Source organism: Lutjanus erythropterus, chromosome 13, assembly GCF_056507025.1.
Source record: "Lutjanus erythropterus isolate fLutEry1 chromosome 13, fLutEry1.hap2, whole genome shotgun sequence".
Lineage (NCBI taxonomy): Eukaryota > Metazoa > Chordata > Actinopteri > Lutjaniformes > Lutjanidae > Lutjanus > Lutjanus erythropterus.
Window position 1 is genome coordinate 446,230 of NC_139329.1, and position 24,565 is coordinate 470,794.

A 24,565-nucleotide genomic window follows, 5' to 3' on the forward strand; every position below is an offset into this window, starting at 1 on the left:
GCCTCCGGAGTCCCCAGTGATAACATATACCCCGGAAGGCCTCCTTTTTCAGTTGGACAACTGACCACTCCAGTTAAGTGTCCTCAAGCACCACAGGGATGCCAGAAAAGCTCTGCCGGAGGTGAGAGTTGAATGTCTCCTGGACAGAGGCCTCCTCCAAACATTCCCAGCTCACCCGTACTACACATTTGGGTTTGCCAGGTCTGTCCAGAGGTTTTCCCCACCACCTGACCCAACTCACCACCATATGGTGATCAGTTGACAGCTCAGCCCCTCTTTTCACCTTAGTGTCCCATACATACAGCCTCAAATCAGATGATACGATAACAAAATCGATCATTGACCTTCGGCCTAGGGTGCTCTGGTACCACGTACACTTATGAGCATCCTTATGCTCAAACATGGTGTTCATTATGGACAGTCCATGACTAGCACAGAAATTCAATAACAGACACCTGCTCAGGTTCAAATCAGGTAGTCCGTTCCTCCTAATCACGCTTCTCCAAGTGTCTCCATCATTGCCTACATGTGCATAACCCTTAGGCGTAGGGAGGCAACCCACCAGGGTAAACTCCAACATAACGTTACCTGCCTGGCGCCTCACACCCTGGAGAACTCCGGAGAAGAATCAACCCCTATCCAGGAGAATGGTTCCATAGCCAATCACATATCAATATCTCCTTGGAAATTAAGATTAAAGTAAAGCACTGTAGAAGTATTTAAAGGTTTAGAAATCTATAATTTTTTTTATATACAACATTTTTCAAAATAAACATCTTTCACCATTGAACATAAGCCCATTACTTAACCTCAAATGTGTAGACCAGATCATTAATTGAATTTAGGGGTGGGTAGTATGGCCTAAAGTAATTTTATGACAGGAAAGGTATTTTTGCAATAATATTTTTCTTGATAATATGACACTACTGAACAATATTTTATAATAAAATTAATTTAAATTATATGTATAATTATAATGTAATTAATTATAATTGTAATTTTATATTTAATATAATATTTGGGTTAGAACTGGCATAGACAGATTTTAGGGTCTCCTTGTACTGAACTGTACTGCTTGAGTAGGTGGTGTTGTATTGTCCCCTTTTCTGTTAAAGTCTTCTTCCACTTCCTTCAGATTACCATGGTTTATTATACTTATATACTTGTTATACTTACCCTTGTTATACTACCCACTACTGAAATTGTTCCCTTTTTTGGAACTCATTTACTTTACATTCATGCATACATGCATACACACATGGATTATAACTATCATCATTATTATTTCCAATTTACATCTACCAGACCCTGTATAGATAGTGCAACTAAGTCTGATTTACACTGATGTTTAGAGCATTATTTTATTTATTTTAGGCTGATATTTACATCACAATTGGCTATGTGTCATGATTTAATGGGAGAAGTCTTCTTGGGGCAAGTAAAATGCCACCTCAGGTTGGTAAATTAAGTAATTCATTTGCCCAATCAGGCAAGTGGTTAAAAAGAATTTGACACATAATTTCAGGGTTAACAAGTTAATCTCTGGGGAAAAGGAGGTGGGGTTGTCATACTGTTTTCAATATGCTAGAATGTTTGTTGTTTTGCCTGTATGATACATTGTGTCTTTATTCTGATTCTGAAAATTTAACCCTGTATTAGGGGTGCAATAGTACAGAGAGGTTGTTTTTAATCCACATTAGGAGTTGGATTGAGGTGAGGTGACCGTCTTGGTTAGTCATGAACATAACACTGGTTGGTTGGTAGTATTGAATATTGAAAATATCTGTGCATCTAATCTCTTTCCTCAGGTAAATGCTGACTTTGCTAATATTTAATTGAAACCATCGTCCAGGGCAACCCTGTGTTTCAGAGGTTCAGACACCCAGCATAAACTTAAATGTTCCGGGTTCAAGTCCTGTTGTTTCTTCACTGTCTGCAATAAAGTTTTAAATGCCCCAAAATACTTTAAAAAATCCATCATGTTTCCCTGAGTTATCTATATCTATATCTACAATAACAAGTTGGCAGGTAACTTTGACAGTTGAACATGATAATCATGATCGGGGTTGACACTGTTCATCCAGTAGGATGTGAATACTTTCTAACAACCTTAATGCTCTAAGTTAATAACAGAGTTGCTGTTTCATTTCAAATTCAGTTGTGCCACAGTACAGAGCCATTCCAGTGGAAAACATGTCACTGTTTTCATACTACTGGACTGGACAGTAAATGCATATTTTCATATGTAGATCTGGACATGCATTCCTACTTCACACAATCATATGTCTGTTGTGTCTGTCAGGCTCATCTGAAAGTGCTGCAGAAATCAATCGATCCCACAAAGGTGTTTTTCCGGCAGCAGATTCTCTGTGGCACACTGGCTGGAAACTCCTGTCCAGTGGTCACCATCACAGCCTGTCCTGTCAGCAGGGGCTGGAAAGACGTGCACCAGCTACGTGAGTATTGCTCTGTGTGTGTGTGTGTGTGTGTGTGTGTGTGTGTGTGTGTGTGTTTGAGATGAGGTGGTATAGAGGGTCATAGTTCTAGAGGTCATATAAAAGGGAGGTACCTGTTTGACAGTGAGTTGACGGAACGTGTGGGCCTGTGTGTGGGTGCAGGCTATTATTGAGTGTGTTTGTGTGTGTGCAAGGTGTACAGGTGTGTGTGTGTGTGTGTGTGTGTGTGTGTGTGTGTGTGTGTGTGAGAGAGAGACAGCAGACAAAAGGAGGGGGAACAGCCAGCCATCCATGGTGACAGAGACAGATATCCCATGCTTTGTTTGTTTTTCAGTATTTAATTGAAAACTAGTGATCCTTAGCAGTTAGAAATATGAAGAAATAATTTGTTTAGGAGAAAACCATATGAGAGTCATCATAGCATATCCTCATTAGCATAGTCTTATACCCAACTACTGTGGCTGGTATTACACACCAGGCAGCTGTGCATATCAATTCTGTCTTTTCATATTCCCACAAATACTCAAAAACAGTCAGCATTTCAGGAATGGAAAATAATTGGTTGATTTCGCTTGTGATACTCATACGCATACATATTTGAATATAAAACAATCTAATTGGAACAGTCTACATAATATGAGCCTGTGGTCATCACTCATTATGTTGATGAACATGAACAGGTGTTTTATTCTTAGATTAATCAGTTTTCATGATTGTTTAATTTCCTTCTGATTGGTTCTCTGAGTTTACATGAATCAATTGATGAGCAGAATATTCTCTGTGACTGAGCAACAGTAATTTACTGGTAATTTAAGGGTAATATCTTAATAATAATAAACCCCTGATTTTTGTTATGTGAATAGTCAAAGTCTCTCTCCACAGTTTTTTTCATGTCCTGGACGCTTATTCTTGGTATGTTTGAAAATATTGGCCACACTTTTAACATCAATAACAAGCGATGGAGAAGCTGTGGTCTTATTTAAAAAATAAGTAATAAACAAACAAATAAATTAATAAATAAATACATTTTTACAGTATAGTAGTTTTTACATTACCTCTGGATGGACTTTCAGACATCAGCTCATGGAATATCTTTTGGAGCACTTAAAAGTCTTTTTGAGTTCTTTTGAGTAGCTGAGCTTGTGTTTGTGTATCAGCCTCATTAACAAGTGTTATACAGGCTGTAGGTATGTCCAGGTCTTCCAAGATGCATATTTCCTCAATCATGATCTTGGCTGGACCAGACATTAGGCACCTCTTTATCACTTCACTGATAATGCCACCATCCTGGTAGAAGTAGGTCAGAATCAATATAAGAACTTAAATCATCAAATTTAAAAACAAGAGAAAAACAATCTATATTGTGATTACGAAGTGATTTACCTACCAACTGCTTTTTAAAGAGATCTTCCTCCTCCTCTGTGAGATACACCACTAAGCCACAAATAGCAACCTCTTCCTCTTTCCACAGAATCATCCTCTGAATAATAAAGAAACAAAATGTCAATATTACTGATAACCAACTAAACAAAATGTGCGAGCTGCCTACCTATCTACATTATAGAGCAGACTGTTAAATGGAAAAGCAAATTTCACTACAATTTTGTCATGCCAAATCAAAAGATAGCCTCTAAAATGTTACAAGATGCTAAATTATAATAATGGCACATACGTGACAGGCATATTAGCATATATGAGTGCTCATGTTGAATAATGTGATTAAAATAATTACTTTTCTATTGCGTTTCTACAGTGTGGTATTGCAGTCACAGCCCATATTTGCAGTTTGCATTTGGATAATATTCTTTAGCTGTATCTCCAATTACCCTTTTTTAAACTCAACAAAAACAACTCTGGGGCTTCAAAACATGAACATGCATTGATTTAAACTCAAAATATGTGTAGTAACCTTCATTTGATACAGGTTTATTCATTTAGCTGCCACTGTAAAACAAAATGTAGCCTACACAAGCTAGCTAAGTCTACCAATTTTGATGGGTAAGACAAGCTACAAATTAAGCGTAGCTTGTTTTAATACATTATAGGGGAACTATTATGCTTTTCCTCTTTTCTGACCTATAAATGTTGTCACAATGTCGGATACTCGTGTTGAACGATTCCAAAGCGTCAAATATTGAGGTTCATGCATTTGGAAGTGAGCCCTGCAAGCTGTTTTGGATGGCTCTGCACGCTGTGTTTTGCTGTCTTTTTTTTTTTTAACGGTGTAGTAACATTGACGTCAATGCGTGCCAGACTTATATGGTCATACCCCGGCATGTGCTCTAGGCCTGCCTGCTCCCCCGCTCTGCTTCAGAAGTTATATCGCTGCTCTGAGGGGTGTAACTACGAAGCAAGATTAATGTGTTAGCGAGCTATGTTGAGTCTAAAGCCAGGATTTTCAGTGTCACAAAGGTGGCTCTCTTTTAACCTGGCTAGATCACCATGGTAACTTATGCTAAACTCATAACCTGGTCGGGAGCAGGTTATGTTCAGACTTTCAAATTAAATTGTCTGTAAAATGCGCTGTTCTTTAACTAATTATTGTCCTTAGCTTTTAAACTGAGGGAGGACGTTAATATTGAAAAATTACTGAGCTGTATGCTCGTAATATCACCGAACGAATCCATATTAATGTAAAAATGAAACAGCGACACAAACTGTCTGCATCGCGCTGTCAGGGTAACCTCCGTTTGGTGATGCAGAGTCATTTTCCCCGTTTGCTCCAGATCATATTAACACTTTAAATTGACACGGTATATAATCCACACAGTAAAATAATGATGAAGCAACTACAGACACTTTGAATACTTTTTACTGTTATCTGTTTTGTCTTAGTGATATTGCAGCTCAGATCACTGATTAGAAAATTCATCATCATTTATCACAGACAGTTAAATCAGTTACACTCATTTTACGTTGGTTTGGTCAAAAACTTCAGTGATCTCCACGTCTCTGTCATCATAGGACAGTGTCAGACAGACTTCATCATGTTTAAATCTGCTGTATGGAGTTTTATTGTTTAATGTGCAGTTTTCATGTTAGAATAAACGGCAGCATTAAGACCGCGTTTAGTCCATCAGTAATTTTCTGACGGCATTCTTCTTCTCCTGCTTTATTTGCAGCAACAATGTTGCTTTTTGCTGTAATGTATTTTGTATATTTTCCACAGCTCATAATTATAACAACTTGATCATTTTGACTTAAGTAAGTGGCTCGCGATCGCTTCATTTCATGCGGAAGAAGAGTCAAATGATGCAACAAACACCCCTTTTATGTGAGCGCACACAGAGTCTGAAGACGAAAGCCTGGATTAACAAAGCAAGTTGATAACCATCATCGTGACACCCGTTATCTCTGATTCAGGTTTTAGGCTTTGTCGATCCAGATCATGCAAAGAAAGCCTGGCTGTGTTGAGCTTCCTTCGTAGTACAACCCCCTGCTGTCTACAATGATTTCAGTGTTAGTACGTTGAGCAATGGCTCCCAGAAAATGATTGTTCGGGTGTGAGGGAAAGTTAACTTTGTTTAGCTTTCCTAAAGAGGCTTTTTCCCGGCCAGCAAAGGAAAAATACCTCCGTGTTTGTCTGTCTACGGCACTTCACAGGGGACTGTTGTGTCAACATGGGCCAGTACGAAGCTGGGTTAGCCAGTAGCCGGGCTCAGCAGCGCTTGCCAGCCCTTCAGAAGTCCTCGGGAGTGTGACCAATCACAGCGGAGTGGGCTCAGCGGGAGGCGTACATGGAGGAGGGTCGGGGGGGTGGAGTAAATTACACAGACCGTTTTCACAGGACGCAGAAAATACAAGAAAGAGATGCAGCGAGAGGCAGAGCGTCCCGAAGATCTAGTCCAGAAATCAAAGGCCCGAAAATAAGTATATTAGGTCCCCTTTAAGCAGTTTCTCAGTTATCACAATAAATATTTAGTGTATAAAAACTATTTCTGCACTGTCAATATAGTCATTAGGTATTACAAATAAAATAGAGCAAAGTACTCACCAAGTATTCAAAGCAAACTCCTGTTTTCCTCCCTCTTTTCTCTTGTGGCAGGCACAGTCTGGCAGAAAAACAGGTCTGGGCAAATTTTGCTCACTACATATTCAAGTTGCTCTAGCTTAATTCTTTCTGATGTTAAGTAAAAGTATAAATTATTATTCAAAATCGAAATATTACTGAGTTAAGACAGCTTTCTTAATTTTAATTTTGACCAACTTCTTAAAATAAGTTATCAACCCATTAAAACGTGAATGTGTAGCAAACTTTATTTTTTTTTTTTAGGGTGAAAAAGCTCCTGATTTTAAGCTAACACCATGAATCATTTCTTAGGGTGTGATGATTCCTGGCATTGTCATCTTGGAATGTGCCTGTGCTATCAGGGAAAAAAAAATATTGATGGAAAAACCTGATCATTCAGTATATTCTGGTGGTGAGCTGACCTCATTTTTTGGGCACATAACGTTGCTGAACCTGACCAACTGAAGCAACACCAGATCATAACACTGCCCCCACAGGCTTGTACGGTAGACACTAGGCATGATGGGAGCATCACTTCATCTGCCTCTCTTCTTGCCCTGATGCCCCCATCACTCTGAAACAGGGCAAATCTCGACTCATCAGACCACATGACCTCTTGCCATTGTTCCAGAGTCCAATCTCTAGGGTCCCTAGCATTTTTTCCGATTACCCTCAATGATAAGTGGTTTTCTTCAGGCTACACAGCTGTTTAGTTCCTTTTCCTGGAGTTGTCTTTGCATTGTGTATGTGGAAATCATCTTACTTTCACTGTTAAACAAAGCCCTGTGTTCTACTGTTGATTTTTTACAATTTGATTTCACCAAACGTTTAAGTGAACTCCGATCACGATCTATCAAGATTTTTTCTCCAACTGCATTTCTTCCTCAAAGATGGTCATGGTTCATCACTATCCTTCCAGGTTTTAATAATGTATTGGACAGTTCTTACATTGAGCACTCTATGGAAGTACACCTATGACAACCATATGCATTCAGACACATACTTACAGTGTGGGTCATTTCAGGTTTCTACAGTTTCAAGTTTAAATGTACATACATTAGTCAGGTATAACTAATCACGAGATCAAATGTTAGACTGGTTTTATGAATAGTTCCATCATGTTAAAGGTGAGAACATTATAATATTAGTGTGTCCACATGAGTGCTCCCACTCACTCTCTGTCTATCGGGCTGTCTTTCTGCTGCATCTGTGAGTCAGCTCACAGGTGGACATCAGATTGTAAAGTCATAGTCCGATCCGGTAATAATGATTCTGCTGATGTCTATGTGCAACTGACTAAAATCTGTAAATATGTCATCATTAAATGCTGTCATGTCAATGTGTCCTAAAGAAAGACAATGGACCCTATCTTATGCTGATCTAAAGCACAAGTGGAAAGCGCAAGGCGCAATGGATTTAATTTATTCAAGGTGTGTCCAAATCCACCTTTGCCGTCTTGTGCCAGGGCGGGAGTGGTATTTTGCCCCGCCCCGCCCTTTGTGCCACCAGCGCAAAGCAGGACACACCTATTGGGTGTGCCTAACTTGCCCTCATAAATTCACAGGTGAGTTTAGGCCGATCATGCAATAAACCAATCAGAAAGTCAGCTCCCATCACCTTTCAGAGGCAGGTGTGCCAGCAGCACAACTGGAGGCAGCATGACGACGGATTTACCAGGAGGAAACAAAGAGAAAAGATTTTCAAAGCAAGGAGACAGATCTCCTGGTTCGAGAAGTGAAAGTGCAAGAGTGCGCGATATATGGAGACAGCAGGACGTCTCCAAAGCAGTTTCATGTGTAAATAATTTATTTTACATTAACACCTACAAAAGCCAATACAATAAATGAACCACAAATGTCATGCAGATATGTAACTGCTTGTATTTTAACCTGAAGCACCTTGAAATTGTGTTGTATTTTATAATTAATTATTATCATCATCATCATCATCATTATTAACTCTGCTGGCTGAGGAGCAGGGGAGAGAAATGGTGTAGCGGAGAGGGGAGGCAAACCAATCCTGTCTAGCCGCACAGCTTCCCGGTTCGCTGGCACACCTGAGCCAGGTGAAGGAGCAGATACGTGGCTGTCCGTGCTCCTCCTTCTTCTCCTCTCCCACCTAATCATCATCTCCTCCTCCCATCGTCGCTTCTCTGACCCGCTGCAAAACAATCAGAGAGAGATTCTGAAGTTTGAAGTGCACAAAGTTACGCACAGATATATCCAACCAGCTCTGATAGAAGCACACAAAACTTTTTTCTCTCTGGTTTGGACCAGACTCGTGGTCAAATATAGTGTCTTGTATATTTTGTATGTTATAGATCCTTCGTTTTGCCCACTTCCCGCCCACAGCAGCACAGACCCAGCATAAGTGCATTTGCTATCTTACACACATGGCAAAAATGGCACTTGCGCTGGTGTGCGCTGATGATGAATCCATGATGTCGCAGATCACCATCTTTTTTACAATCTGTTAATAACAGATTGATTATAAAATCACTCACGTTAAAGTCCCTGGGTAAATGGGTTTTTGATGTCTCTAAAAACATAGACTTTTGTAGACAATGAATGTGTTCTGATATGTGCTTTGATATTGACTGTATAAATCAGGAAATCAAATGGTGTGTCAGACAGCTCCTTCAGCAAGAGAGGGAGAGAGAGAAAACCTGTAGGTTTGGTTGACAGAATCAGTTACCATGGTAACCCAGAGTTGAACTTTTCTCTCTTTCTGAAACAGAGTTTTCCTCATCTCAGGCTTGAAGGAGAAATCTGTAATATATTTACTATAATAAATCATAAATGCTATGTCAGCAAAGATTAATTAAAAAGCTAAGCTGAAATACTCACTTCTGACAGCAAAGCTGCAACCACAATTTCCTCCTTTGAATTTCTATTCTGGGCTGGAATAACTCTATTAGAGTTCAAATTAATGCAGAATGTTCACTGAATGAAAAGTAAGTGTCTGTTTATGAGCCGCAGGAAACCATCATGGAAGGAGAACCCTAACCCCAATCCTAACCCCCCACCAAGAGAACTGATAAGTAGCATATGCATTAGGTAGCACAAATTGAAGAAACGCCGGCAGACAGTGAACTCCAACTCAACTTGTGTGTTCAGAGCAGAGCAGTGGGCTCTTGTTTTAAGGATAACAGGTTTAGCTTTACATCAACAGACAACTTACAGAGTTATAAATAATTGATCAACTTACTGTAGAGGACTCATCCTTGCTTGTTATTGTCAGATTACAGCGTTGTGCTCACCTTGATCTCCTGCAGTGTTCCTGCAGTCTGCCTGAGCTTCCTCAAGGGTAGAGAGGAGAGGAAGGGGGGAAACAACTTGCCTCAAGCATAGATTGTATATTGAATAGAATTACAACCTATTTAATATACTCTTTATGGCTCCAACTTGATATTTCAATGGCAGTAACAAGCAAATAAAAATACATCAAAAATCAAAATGACGATCATTTCAAAATGGAAAAAGTACTTATGTTTTGCTATATTATAGCTAATATACTATCTGTGGTTAAAGGGAGTTGTTTATCCCAATCTGCACTTCCCCAGACATAAGGAAGCTCAGGCAGACTGCAGGAACACTGCAGGAGATCAAGGTAATCGCAACGCTATAATTTAACAATAACAAGCAAGGACCAGTCCTTCACTGTAAGTTAATCAGCTGTTTATAACATACTCTAGACTTTGAGTTGACTGCCTTCCTCACTGCCAGCAAGATTCCATTAACATATTCCTCAGTTTAACCACTACAAACATCTACTCCTTGTAAAACATTATTGATTTGTCACATTGTTGATTTTGACACTAACTCATTCTGTGAACTTTTAGCATTAATCTGGACTCTTAAAATCATGTCAAACTGGCAAACAATATCACAAGTTACAGACCAGAACAGAAATTTAAAAGAAGGGCATTGAGGCTGTAGCTTTGTTTTCAGAGACACATGTATTTCAATTTAGCAGGGTTCCTTAATCTCTGATGACATACTATGGTCATTTTATAATTTATTACATTTAATTTATTACAGTTTTCACCTTTAAATATCTACTCAGCAGCAGACTGTCATGGAGCTCAAAGAACCCTGACTGATCGCAAACTCTGCCTTTCGGCATAGTATCTAAACAGCGGTCATACTGTAATCACAGACACTCATGTTAATTATGCCCCTTGCACACCATTACAATTATCACTCAGTAGCGAACATAGTTGATCTGGATAAGTGAATAATGCTAGACACTCAGAGAGCACTGGAAATGTAGATGACTGCCAGATAAAACTATAGAAACAGCTTTGCAGTGAGTGGTGACTGACAAGGTACCAGTTTGAAAATCAGTCCTCTTACTTGAATTTCACGTGCATGATCCCTGATAACATATAACTGTAAGTGAGCAAGATGATGAAACTCTATACTCTACACACTGTATATCATATCAACAGGCAAAATGTCTATCTGTTTATGTTTATCTGTCTCTGTCCAGGCAATCGCCCCTGTATCGTGCTAACAGCCCGTGTCCATCCTGGTGAGTCCAATGCCAGCTGGGTGATGAAGGGCACCCTGGAGTTTCTGTGTAGCAGTGACCTGGTGGCCCAGAGTCTGAGGGAGGCTTTTGTGTTCAAGATCATTCCCATGCTCAACCCAGACGGAGTCATCAACGGCATGTGAGTATTAGGCATGAATAGTGCTGGATGCAGGACGCCATACCCCACAAATTAGATATTCTATCAAAACACTGGACATGTACCATGTACCAGTGTACCTTAATTACAGTTTCATCCATCCGTCCATCCATCCATACAAACAGTAATGAAGTTTTGTCTCGTGTCTCTTTTTTAAAGCACTTGTTGGGGAAGTGTGTGTGTGTGTGTGTGTGTGTGTGTGTGTGTGTGTGTGTCTGTGTGTCTGTGTGGGATTCTAAGTGACATTTCTGTCAGTGTCTGTGGGTTTTCTGAGTAGTACTGTAATTACTGCTAAGCATTTATTGTAAGAAGGCCCCAGGTGGGCCTTCTTGAGGTGGGAGTTGTTTGGGCTTCGTGTCAGGTCCTCATATATGTGAACTGCCAGGAACTTGAAACTAGCAACCTGCTCCATCTTGTCCCTGCTGATGCATAGTTCACTGTGGTGTGTTAGAGAGTGCTGAGCCACAAGTGCAGGATTTGAAGTCATCAGCCTGGGATATGGTGTATCTCGCTGGCCCTGGAGTCATCCTGACAATGTAATCAGCTGACCTCCTCTTAGTTGCGGATGAAGACTAGAACAAAATCATTATGACAACACATATCGTTAAGTGCTGGTCGCAGCCATGGTTTGAGGCAATATGTTTGCAGGTTGTCTGTACATCTGTCCATACATCCACCCATACAGCCCATTATTGTAATTGTGATATCTCAAAAATGCTTTGATGGAATTTCTTCAGATTTGGTACAAATATCCATTTGGGTCCAAGGATGAATGGATTAGATTGTTGTAAAAAAAAAAAAAAAGTCTCTAAATTAAGACAGCATGTTTGTCAGCATTATTCACTGGAAACATGCAGCAATATAGTGAAAACTTCTATTTTGCAAAAAAAATAAATAAATAAATAAACAAAAAAAAGTAAGTTCCACATTAAATTCATTCATGGTCTTCACTACATACATTATATCAGTGGAGACAGACATGGATGTAAACAGCAATTTGACTGTTTGGCGGAGGCATACAACTGCAAGGCAGTAATTCTAGTTTTCTTTGTTGTCTTCAACTTCTGAAGTTTTCTCCTATAATGAATCTTCAATGTCAGACCCCTCGGTCTGTCTCCTCCCCAGTAGTGCCATGATCAAAGGTAAGATATCATACAGTATATGGTTTGTTCATTATGCTACCACTGAATGATGTATAAGCAAGGCCTAACAAAAAGGGTGCATGTGTGGGTGTGTGTATGTGACGTATGCCTTACAATTCAACTCTGACATTTCACAGGAATTAAGTTGGGCATTGCAGGGATTTACTCATTGTGCTGTCAGCATTCTCTCGCCTTTCTTACCTGCTCAGGTCAGTTCTCAGAGGTTGAAATTTGTGTGCAACCTAAACCATTATTGCCCAAGTACCAACACAAACGTTTACTTAAAAGCCTATTCCCTGTTGGTTTGTGTGTATTTTGGGTTTTCAAATTAAGTATTTTTTTTAAATAAAGAGGAAAAGAGGACATTTGATTTTCAAGAGGAGGTTGGATTTTTAAAGAGTTCTTTAGATTGACAAGTGAGCTAGCCTGTAATAACCAAAGGAAGTCTTAACACATTTTACAGGTGAATACAAGAGTGGTTTCTTTTTTCAGTCTCCAGTCTCCTTGTTCTGCTGCTGCCATTGTGTCATGCTGTACAACTCTTGACTTCTTCTGCCAGCCAGCACTGCTGGGCCCTTCTTTTTCTCTTCCTCCATAAATCAGCCAAGTTTGCCTATAGGTACGCTGAGGGAGAAACATTTACCAATCAGTGACCACATGTAAAGCTGGTTTTCATCACAGTCACATAGTGGTCTTGGCTAAGGCTTGTCCATCCATCTGCTGTGATAGCCGCTTTTGGAACATCCTAATTCTGCTATTAAATTGTGCTTCTCAGTATTATCTCTACAGAATGTTAAACTGATTAGAATAGATTACTTTTTTGGATTTTTTTGAACATTTGTAAGCTATATTTAAAGTATTCTCATGATGAGTCAAGACATTTTTTTTGCTATACAGTATTACTCTATGAAACCACAGCTCTTGGCCAGTTGTCATTGAATGATAATTAACCATGATTACAAACACCTCTTGTTGTTTGAAGCCAATATATTTGCCTTCAGATACTTTGAATATGTCTGTCTTAAGCTACTGGAATGCTGGTTCTTCAGCAGTTGTGAAATGGCTCAAACCTTTCACTGTAAATTTTGTCACTGTACGGTGATGATCATCCTCTTTTTCTTGTGCCATTTGCCTTGTGCAGCAAGCGTGAATGGAGTTTGCTGCTGGTTAAGCCATGGGGGAATGGAGGTGGGACATGGAGCAGCAGCAGCACTCAGCCCACCACCACCATCTAAAATGCATCAAATGAGAGAATGTTTGTACAGCATTTGTTTTCATTTAGGTTTTTCAGTCAAATAGAGTTTAGTTGAGTTTAGTTTTATAAAAGGACAGTATGCAATGACTGATAATTTACAAGAAATAAAAAGAAGGTTGTATTAGATTTAGTGAAATGCTAATTTCTATCTGTAGTCCTACACATAACAAGCAGATGGAACAAATAAAGGTGCAATGCAAACTACAGTAAATCCAGTTGCCTAACATAATAAAAGCAGTAAGTACACACATGCACTATAATATAAAATATGACATACAATTACCATATTTTTTAAGTGACCAAGTTACCAATGCTTCTGCCTTACACAATGAAAATGGAAGGTACAGGCTACACAGTACAAATTACAGTAAGAAATATACAATAACTACATTATAAGTGGCAACGTTAGAAACACATGTACTCATAAGTGTAGCATATAACATCTAGGTACCTGCTAGGGCAGGGGTCTGCAACCTGAGGCTCCAGAGCCACACTCAGCTCTTTATCTCCTCTCCAGTGGTTCCCTGTGACTTTGGCAAAAAATGATATGAGAGAGTATAAGAGACACCCTTTTGTCAAACTCGATTTTCACAGGACTAGGTCAAGAGGTCATTAAAATAGCATAATTTATGATAATTTATGCATAATATGGTCTTACCGTGGGAAAGCGTGAGATTGGTATATATTATGTTTTACAAATTAGCATATGGTGGAGACGTCCTGGTTGACCTCGGTATTTTGGAGCATTTTGAAGCATTTTGGAGTATTTTGAAGAAATAATATAGTTGAGTGAAAAACTTTGTGATTTTTCTGCAGCAAGATATGCTTGTTGATAGAGGGGGGAAAAGTAATTTAGAAGCTGCAGAATTTCATGTATATTTTATGCAGTATACCCAGAAAACAAAATAAAAAAAACCCCACACATCTTGAATGCATCATTATAACAACTATAACAACAACCTTAACTCCGCCCAAGACCATTCCCGCAAATTTTATTATCCAGTGAAATGAAAGGGTATGTAAAAGTACTGAAAATAAATTCTGAAGACTCTCGGATGAAAGCAACATTAGGGAATTTTTTAAAAAAAGACAGAACTCATCATGTCTGAGACGAGCAGTAAAAAGAAAGTTGACTGTGAAGAAGTTCCTAACACAATTGTTGAAAATGTGCAACTGACAAAATTAAGGATAGAGAGAGCCAGCATGTCACTGATTAGCAGGATGCTTGTGATCATCATCAATGACAAGTCTACACACATGGGTGATCCTATTGATTGCAACGCTCTGCGGAAAAGCGTGGTGTTTCTGTGCCATACCCAAATGCCTCCTCCAGATTCCCTGCATGAAGAATGGTCTTTAGAGCCTTATGGATTGCATGGACGCTGGGGGTATGTCTTCAAGTATGAGACAGATGAGCTCTGTTTGTATCAGCTGGATGAGAATGAGACGTTTGGACCTCAATCTTACACAGTAACGTTGACCTCCAACGACTGGGGAGTGCTGCAACTGACAATGCCTGAATTTCTTTGGCAGGTTTCTCCTTTACCCCATAAACGGGTGAAATCTAAAAAAGAATTGGAATCTTTTCCACCTGCAAGTGAGCTCTGGAGGATAAGAATTCTTTTCAGCTCTACGTGGGAGGCAAAATCTGCACCCTCTGGTCGCTGGCTCTACTGCACCAGATAAAAGGGCTGGCACACTTGTCATTGTCATAAATGCAATGAAAGATGAGACGTCTTTGTCTTGGAGGCTTTCAATTCTGAATGTGGGGTGTTTAGGACAATGCTAGTCCTACCTGTCGCTGCTTGGTCAGACCAAATGAATGATTTTCATTTTCGAGAAGGCAGACTTTGAGCAGAGTCATTGTCAGATACTTAAGATGTGCGGGCGTAAGAGCTACCAACTGAGATGCAGGGACGCAATCTGGACCGGATTTCTTTCAGGCACCACCACCACCACCGACTGCAGCTGAGGCGGTAAAGGCTTTTTAATCCATTTTTGAGAAGTCAGGCACTGGTAAAACTACAAACTGACGCAGGGAAAGAATTTTTTAACAAGAGTCTTGACAAGCTGTATCAAGTAGAGAAATTTTTAAAACGACATACAATTAGGAGTAAAAAACAGGAAATTCAACAGCGGGGTTGATGGTGATGGCCTAAAAAATGTATAATACATCCCCGTGCACTTCAAAACCGGTAGTCTAATGGTTAAAAAGCTGCCAAGCATCATGCATCAGTGTGTTCCAGTTACCAGGTGGATTTGGCTCAACATATAGATTTAGAGGGGCCTTGGGAGGTGGCCTTAGCGGAGATTTCATACCCTCACACGTGGTTTAGCGTTCCTGTAAAGAAGTTCATTGATTGGAGAGAGACCCAAAGAAAACTAGAATAAGGACAAGGTTATGATTCAACGTCAAAAGATTAGAGGAGGCTATTACTCGAACGTGAATCAATTTATGACCGAGATGAACGCCTTTCTCAAAAAAATCAACTTGGATATTTCCGTACAGTTCAGCGCCATCCAAAAAATTTAATTTGATTTGAATTTCAGGCCGGGGATCAGTATATCTACTTTTTCATCCTCCCCTGTCTTACATCATGGGAATGAAACCGAGAGAATGGTTCAGGTTTAATGAGAAGATGACTCCCTACCCGGCGGATATAAAGGCAGGATTCTACCACCTCTACTGTTACAGCGACATGGTGCATCCTCAGCTGGTAGGCGATGCTTACTCTCCTCTCTTGAAGATCGTGAATGTACAAGGAACGTTCGGGGATGTCATCAAAAAGTATTTTAACCCCGTCTACTATCTACCTGTGGCAAAAAATCACATTTAAAACATCCGCATAGAGATAAAATTGGATCAGAACGAATCCATCAATTTTACCTTTAGGAAGACTATTGTGAAGCTCATCCCAGCTATCTATCGATGAAAAGCTCTACACCAAAATCATGCCTCTGTTGGCCATCACTGACAGGGGTCCTATAGAGTTTTTCATCCCCGGAGACAGTGAAAAGTATTTGGATCTGAACGACACCTTGCTCCACATTCATGTGAAAATTACCAATGCCAGCGGAGCGGACCTCCCCGACGACGCCGCTGTAGGTCTCATCAATTACCCTCTGAATACCATTTTTAGCTAATGCGATGTTATTCTCGGGGATAGACTGATTTCTCAGTCCAGCGCCACTCACCTCTACAGAGCCATGATCGAAACCCTGCTCAACTAATCAGAGGAAATGCTAAAAAGTCAGTTCAGTGCTGGGTTGTTGGACTCTATAAGGCCCATTAACAGTCCTAATAGAGGGTTAAATGAGAGAGCCGCTTTCACAGTCAATTCTAGAGACCTGCTGGGGCCGGCCAAAGGTACATTACATAGTCTATGACATTAAAACTAAAGAGGCTTCAGGTCTCAAAAAAAATTAAATGCCTCAAACCTCAAACAAAATGATGTCAGACTGGATACATCACAACTTAAGACCAAGAGGTCTCAACATCATTTGTTTGCAAAGTTTTTTTTTTATGATCTAAATAGGCCTTCAATGTTATGGCTTGGGAGAATAAGGAGTGGCAGGTTGATATTACAACCCCAATACACATTTACCTGTACAGTTCAACAACCATGGTAATAAGAAAAATAACATCAGACAATACATGAAATAACCAAGATCAGTACAATAGGCAGAACCATGAAAGACACTATCAACATCGATGTCACCATCATCATAATCATAACCGGTACATCAAAAACCCTAGATGACCATCATCATCAACAGTAGTCACAGTAGTCACAACAGGATTCCAGCGCTGCTATGTACCTCTTGGACCTGAGTTTAGGAGGGAAATGGCAGCGGGAATGAATGATCTCCTAAATCTGTTGCTCTTTACAGCAGGAAATCTAAACTGAGACCCAGAGGGGAGAATCTGGAACTCAGAGTGAAGGGGGTGGGGACCAACTGCTAATATTGATTTGGCCTTCCTTAACACCTGCCTATTGAACAGGTCAGTGAGGCTGCTTAGCGGGACACCCAGAATTTTACTACTAACCTTCACTATTTTAGAAAGAGCATTCCTTGAACTTAAACTAAGATTCCCAAACCAACAATTAAAAGAAAATGTCAACACAGACTCAATGAAGGATTTATAGAAGATGGTAATGAGGGTCTTGTCCACATTGAACCTTGACAGTTTGCGGAGACAGAAAAGTTGTTGCTGACCCCTCTTACAAAGCATTTCTGTGTTTGCATTAAAAGTCAGCTTCTTGTCAATCACAGTACCAAGGTACTTATAAGTCTCCACCCCCTCCACCACCTGACCCTTAATGGTGGTGAGCTGGGCAGCAGGGGGCTTCAACCTAAAGTCAATGACCATGTCCTTAGAGCATTTCTACACACCAGAGTACAAAATCATCCACAACAGGACCATGATCAGTGTCATCTGCGTGAAGAAGACTGACAATAGCTGAATCATCAGCAAATTTTAAAATGTACCTGTTGTCATACTGGCTACGGCAATCATCAGTGTAGAGAATGTATAGGAGTGGTGACAGGACACATCCCTGAGGAGACCCTAAAGAGGACGACATCTTCTCAGACAGGCAACCGTTCACCCTTACCCGCTGAGTTTTGTCAGTTAAAAAATCAAGAATCCAACCCACCATATTAAAATCAAGGTTAAAATATTTTAAGAGCTTTTCAACTAAATGTGTGGTTGGATTGTATTAAAAGCGGATGAAAAATCAACAAATAAAACCCTAGCATGTGTTTTGCAAGGTGCTTAAGGAGCAGGTTAAGCAGAGTGGCAGTAGCATCCTCTACACCTCGCCTAGCCCTGTACGCAAACTGTAGCGGGTCAAGAAGATGTTCAGTTTTTGTAAGGACCTCTTTCTTAAACAACTTTTCGAAACACTTCATGACCAAGGAGGTCAGGGCAACTGGCCTGAAGTCGTTTAACTCCTTGGGGTTATTGTGTTTGGCCACTGGAATGACTGTGGACTCTTTCCAAATTTTAGGTACTTTCTGCTGACTGAGGGACAACTGGAAAATATAATGAAAGATGTGACCTACTTGCTCTGCACAGGAGATGAGCACCCTGCTGTCTATATTATCAGGCCCAGGACTCTTATTAACTCTAGAGTGTTTAAAACCATTAACCACAGCACATTCTTCAAGGGGAATGGAAACGCTGTCAGTTAAATTGTTTTTTGTTCTTGAACCACATTCCTAAAATCTTGGGAGTCAAACCTAAGGTAAAACTTATTAAAAACATCAGCCAGCTGTTTGTCACATCTGAAACCCTCTTGGTTTTCCTCTTCCGTGTGCCAGTAATGGTCTTCATACCATCCCAGGCAGAACCCAGATGATTGTTACTAAGTTTCTGTTCAAATTTAACTTTGTAACACTGCTTTGCTCTTCTTATCTCAGATTTTAATTCCCTTTTCAGTCTGTATAGGTGTGGGAGGTCACCACCTTAAGTGATTTAGACACCCAAGATTTAGAATTTGGGTATACTTTCACACTGGCGGCACGGTAGTGCAGTGGTTAGCACTGCCGCCTCACAGCAAGAAGGTCCTGAGTTTGATCCCCCAGCTCCCCGGCTGGGGCAGGGCCTTTCTGTGTGGAGTTTGCATGTTCTCCCCGTGTCTGCGTGGGTTCTCTCCGGGTTCTCCGGCTTCCTCCCACAGTCCAAAGACATGCATGTTAGGTTAATTGGTGACTCTAAATTGCCCGTAGGTGTGAATGTGAGTGTGAGTGGTTGTCTGTCTATATGTCAGCCCTGCGATGAACTGGTGACTTGTCCAGGGTGTACCCCGCCTCTCGCCCAATGTCAGCTGGGATAGGCTCCAGCAGCCCCGTGACCCTTACGGACTAAGCCGTTACAGAAAATGAATGAATGAATGTATACTTTCACAACCTTGTCCGGAATTACCCTGTCCATACAGTAGGAAACATAACAGCTGACAACATCAGTAAGATCATCGATGTCATAACAAGACTCCTTAAACACATCCCAGTCTGTACAGTCAAAACAGCCTTGAAGGCTCAGGATGGAATCATCAGTCCAGTTTTTAAACCGTTTGATGAGGGGTTTTTCCCTCCTCAAAGCCGTGCGGTACAATGGGATGAGATGGACGCAGTTGTGGTCAGCCCCTCCCAGAGGGGGTAGTGGGATCGATTTGTATGCTCCTTTAACGGAACCATAGCACAGGTCCAGCGTCTTGTTGAGTCTGGTCGGGCATGTAACGTATTGATAAAAGTCTCTCAGAGTCTTTTTCAGACAACAGTGGTTAAAATCACCAAGAATAAAAACGGGAGTGTCTGGAGATATATATTGCAGCTTCTGAGTTACTTGCAGGATGGACTCAGAGGCTTTATCCACATTGGCCCTCGGATGGATATAAACAACTGTGACAAATATTTGCAAAAACTCGCAGGGCAAATGAGGAGAGCACAGAGACACAGCCAACAGTTCAACATCCTTAGTGAACAAAACATCCTTAGAACATTTTTACAGTATCTTTGATTCACATACAAGCACACCCCACCACCTCGAGACAAGCCAGTCACACTGGCATCTCGGTCGAGGCGCAAGGGCGCACCAAACCCATCAATAGCCACTTCAGAGTCCAAGTCTCTATCGGCAAGCCATGTTTCGGTAATCGCCAATAAACATGCATCCCTGAATTCATGGTGGAATCGAACATGTGCTTGCAATTCATCAGTTTTATTCTGGAGAGACTGTGCATTTGATAAAATGATGGAAGGTAGGGGAATACGGGAGAGAGATTGTTTTCTCAGCCTCTGGCGCACGCTGCCTCGCTTACCTTGCTTCCTGGCCTTGCGGGGCTTCTCGCTGATACATTACCCTCTTCTGTTTGATGTAGTGGCATACCAGTTAAGGTCGGGAAAGATTAGATCCAGGGGATGGTTGCTGTTCTGAGGATTACTCCACTGCAGGAGAAAATCGTCGGGGTGTGTCGGGTTTGGTAACTCATTCAGAGTTTCAGCGAAGTGGAACGCCGCCCACAGTAGAAACAACACAGCAAACTCCATGCCGTCTATACTCCAATAAAACTTTTAAAAAATGTCCACAATGCAGGGAGACAACACCACCTTCTTCACATTGAACTCTTGAGCCGATCCATTCAGTGCAAAGTGAAAGAAAAGAAGCAGACAAACAAACACAAAGCTGGACGAGGCGTGACTTGCTGCCGGTCGCTGCACGAGCATGTGCCCTAGGCCATAAATGTCTGTTTGTGGCAACATAAGGATGAAAACTAACTTGTTCAGTTAGTTACCTAATTCAGGTAACAGCTCATGGCTAGCTTTGATGGCAGAGCTAACGATTGTGCCTCGATGAACCCACCAGAGCTGGGCCTGGTCGACGTGGTACAGAGGGCCTGACAGTAACAACTACACTGACTCACTCTGGGCTGTTTAGACCAAGCCAGAGCACTTTTCTTCAGTTCTTCTTGTGTTGACCTGCTGCTACTGACTTCTAACTCCTTCAACAGACACACAAATATACACGCACACTAATGTCTCAAAAAGTTGTCCAGCGTTAGACTTGTTGTGGCAGGTTTTTGCGTACTATAAACTGTACACACTGACCGACATCGACATTTGGTTCACTTTTGCTTGAGTGTAGTGTCACCGGGATGATATATTGAGGCACCGCTTGCCTCTTTCTCTTTGAACAGCCACGTTTGCTTTGTTGTTTAAGTTGAATTTACGCACTACGCAGGCAAGTTTTTTTCTTCTTGATGTTTTTGCTGGTTGCTAAATAATGGCAGGACCTGTTGGTGCAGTACTGCCACCAACAGGTCTGGAGTGTTATATGCACAGTACTGTTTACTCAGAAAAAATAAATATTATGGAAAGAAGCAAGTACAAGGGCAAAAAGTACAGATAACTCAGTTTATGCAAGTAAAGTTAAAAGGCACTATTTAATTTAAGTAAGGACAACATTTGCATTCATGGTGCATAAGCTATGGCTGCCAAAAAAAAAAGTCTTCAGGAAAAGGAGAGCATTTAATAGTTGCGACTCGAGACACACCCCCAAACCAAAAAATGGCTCTTTTTATCGTAAAGGTTGCAGATCCCTGTAATAGGGTAATCTCTAACATCTGTTTAAGATTGGTGTTGATAAGATTGACTGCTTAAAATACAGTTTTTCACATCACGGGAGAAACTGTGAGAACTTGTGATATTTTTTGGCACGTCAGGGAGCCTATTCCATTCTTTGATGGCTTTTCATGAAAAGGCTGATCGAAAGAAGGCAGAGCTTCGTTTTGGAATACTGTAGTTACCCCTGGGTGCAGACCATAAGGCTCTGTTCAATAGCTCAGAGTGAGGCTGCACAAAGTTCAACATGATGGGTAATTTTGTGTACTAAGCAAACATCTTAAAACATGATTAAGTTTTCAAAGCTTAATATTTTATATTTCTCAAGTAGTTCACAGTAATAGTGCTTGAGCTTGATTATACAGTGATCTAATTGGATTTAAAGCAGTCTCATTGGCCTGAGATGAAGATGATATAGTACAGAATATGGGACAAGATCACGGCATCAGATATGACTCAGCAACTTTGCAGTGTTATTCAGGACATGGCATGTCTAGGACTACACCTAGATATTTGTTACTCCTCAACATTTTGTATCATTTGATCATCCACAGGGATGTTAGGACATTCACTTTGACTTTGTTTGTTTGAGAAATACATGGTCACTGTTTTCTCTGTGTTCAACGTATGGCAGAATAGGCTAAGCCACTCTGTTACCTTCTCCATTGTTGTGGATAATTTGGCCGCAACTGCATCAATATCATTCCCATGTGTAAAAAGAACCATCTCGTCACCATACATCAAGGTCTCCACTCCATTACAGATGGAAGGGAGGTTGTTGATGTACATGCCGAGGAGCAGCGGTCCCATTGACCCTCGTGGTACTCCTAAATTGCAAGCTGTCAGGGGAGATGTTTTATCCCTGATCTTTACGCACTGAGAACGATCAGTAAGATATGATGGAAACCATTTAACAACAGTGGAATTTAAAATTTGACAGTTTAGACAAAAGTACAGAGTGGTTAACAGTATCAAAAGCCTTATGGAGAACTAACAAAACAGTGCCTACCACCCTTCCTTTGTCAAGACTAGCTTTGATGACCTTGAGGAAGGAGCAGCATGCAGTTTTAGTGGAGTGGTTTGCCCTGAAACCAAATTGCATGGGGTGTAACAGATTTCCATCATTGAAGTGTGTAATTAGCTGCTCCACAATAACTTAAGTTAACTTCAACAACTTAAGAAGTGGCAGGGAGTATATGGATGGGCCTGTAGCTGCTAGTTTCCTGTCAGTCACCTGATTTAAATATCGGTGTTACAATGGCTGTCTTCAGGGAGGACAGACTTATACATTCATTAAAGGAGCGGCTGACAATGCACATGATGGGGGTGGTTAGCAATTCCTTGTATTTTTAAGAAAAACTGGGTCAAGTCCCCAGGTATCCTTAGCTCTTGAGAATGTCAGTAGTGACGGGATATTTTATTTACCTTTGTCTCATATGTATGTGCAAAACTGAGCGAGGATGTTTCATTTGTTAAAACCATAGGGGACTGGGTTTTTGTTAAGGGGCTGCTTAATTCTAAAACAGAGTTGATAAAATATAAAATATCCTTCTTTGTAGCCTGTGTTTCTGAAGTGATGGCTGAGCTGTTATGACTGTTCACATAGAGCTCTATAAGTCCACTACTGGCTTGCTCTCTTCCTGATAGTTGATCAATGCACTTTCATAACGTGTTGGTGTTCCCTTTGGCGTACTCTATTACATCTAGGAAAAAGTTTGCTTTGGTCTTCCTAAGCTGTCCCGTTACTTTGTTTCTGAGGTTATACTTTCCCAGTTGATTAACTTTATCTCATTTTCTAAGTGCTTGATGTTTTTGGAATAAATGATATAGGTATGGGTCTTCTCTTTAATCTTATTTTGGTTTCTGAACCACATCTTAGCTAGCTTTCATGATACCAATGTGAGATTGTGGGTCTGATATGCCTGTGATTAGGTTGTAGGTCTTACATATGCAATCTGTTTTTTGTTTTTTGTAAACATTAAGTCTAACAGAATTTTAGAGTATCGTATTACTCTAGTTGGGTTTTTGAAAAGCTTGGTTAAGCGGAACTGATTGGCTATGTTCTCAAGCTTCTTCTGGCATGTTTTATCAAACCAGTTTAGATTAAAGTCGCCCATTGGAAGAACCTCTTTGTTGCTACAGGCCTTGAGAACCTCAGTCAAATCATCAAAAAACACACAGCTTATCATTAGGTGGTCTATACATCACAATTATGTTAAAAGACATTTCAGGAGAAAGAGCAAGACGATGACTCCAACACATTCCAGAGCATTTTAGAGAAATCAATCTGTTTACACTGGATACTATTTTAAAAGTAAATTTAAAAACCACCACCCTTACCATGGGTACGGTCTCTTCTGAAAGTGTTATAGCCTGGAATATTGAAAATGCCTGAAGATTTGAATCAGACAGTAGCCTCTCTAGTTGTTCAGTCTTAGAAATACTTCTAATATATAATATTATGTATATGTATTGTGTAATATGCCTACCAAAAATCCCTTTCAGCTTAACTTCGGGGTGCCAGAGAACTTTAGCATGATTAACAGAATCTGTTGCTAAGCCTGGCTTGCTAATGCCTGCTAAAACCATATTTTGGACCGCATCTGTCTCCTGTCAGTCATGACTACTAACTCGACTCGACTCGACTCCTTTGTTGTACACACTGACTGCTTTGCATGCGTGATGTTATTGTTTTGCAAGGCATGTGGATCTTAGTGAAAGGCATCAATTAGGGAATCTTTAAGCATGAAGGCAAATGATAGAGATGGATTGAATCAGTTGGATCTGGTCCTCAACTGGAACCGATTCTTGATTCCCATCCTATTTGTTCTTGACACTGATTCACTTCCTGTTACACCTACAGTCAATGCGCCATTGACTACATTATGC

General features: G+C 40.5%; 1 protein-coding gene across 1 annotated transcript in view; it reads left to right on the plus strand.

The window, feature by feature from the left end:
* agbl1 (AGBL carboxypeptidase 1) overlaps nt 1–24,565 on the plus strand; it is a 219,332-nt gene that overhangs the window by 168,705 nt on the left and 26,062 nt on the right. The window contains 2 exon segments of the mRNA XM_084733981.1: nt 2,303–2,456; nt 10,957–11,137. Of these exon segments, the coding sequence (XP_084590107.1) occupies nt 2,303–2,456; nt 10,957–11,137 (335 nt within the window).